The 610-nt window shown below is 67.2% G+C and overlaps 1 protein-coding gene across 1 annotated transcript in view; it reads right to left on the reverse strand.

Annotated features, from left to right (window-relative positions):
- The window catches only part of DCTN6 (dynactin 6), a 5,958-nt gene extending 5,415 nt beyond the window's left edge, over positions 1 to 543 (reverse strand). The window contains 4 exon segments of the mRNA XM_009999760.1: positions 169 to 239; positions 242 to 276; positions 365 to 429; positions 524 to 543. Coding sequence (XP_009998062.1) covers positions 169 to 239; positions 242 to 276; positions 365 to 429; positions 524 to 543 — 191 coding nt within the window.
- Positions 544 to 610: the final 67 nt, after the last annotated feature.

Raw genomic sequence — 610 nt, forward strand, 5'->3', positions numbered from 1 at the left:
GGGGGCCGGGGTCCCCCCAGACGCCAGGGTGTCCCCAGGAGCCAGGGTCACCCCAGAAGCCAGGGCCACCCCAGGGTCACCCCAGAAGCCAGGGCCACCCCAGAAACGAGGCGCTGCCCTGCAGCACCGCCCCCCTTTTGGGGACCCCCCCCCCTCCCCAGTACCCACCCGTTGATGATCAGCGCCTGCTCCTCGATCAGGTTGCCCTCCCCGATGACGATGGGCCCGGCTTCCGCGATATGATCCTGGCCTTGGGGTGGATGACGGTCCTGGGCCCTGCCGAGAAACGAGGCCCTTCCTCAGCCCCCCCAGACCTTGAGGTGGGGGTGTGTGTTTGTGTTTGGGGGGGGTCAGGGATCCTCACCGATGGTCACATCCCCGCGGATCTCGCTCTCCACGCACACCACGGCCCCCGGGGCGATCTTGACGCTGTGGGAGAAGGGAAGGAGAGAGGGAATTTGTGAGGGGAACGGTTGGAATTGTGTGTGGGGAGGGTGTGTGGGGGGGGGGGCCCCGCTCTCACCTCTTCGCCTTCTCCGCCATGACAGGACTGAGGGGGGAGAGAAACAGAGAGAGAAGGGGGCGGGGCCGCGTCTGATTGGCTACGACC

Source organism: Chaetura pelagica, unplaced genomic scaffold (assembly GCF_000747805.2).
Source record: "Chaetura pelagica isolate M959 unplaced genomic scaffold, ChaPel_1.0 scaffold1366, whole genome shotgun sequence".
Taxonomy (NCBI): Eukaryota; Metazoa; Chordata; class Aves; order Apodiformes; family Apodidae; genus Chaetura; species Chaetura pelagica.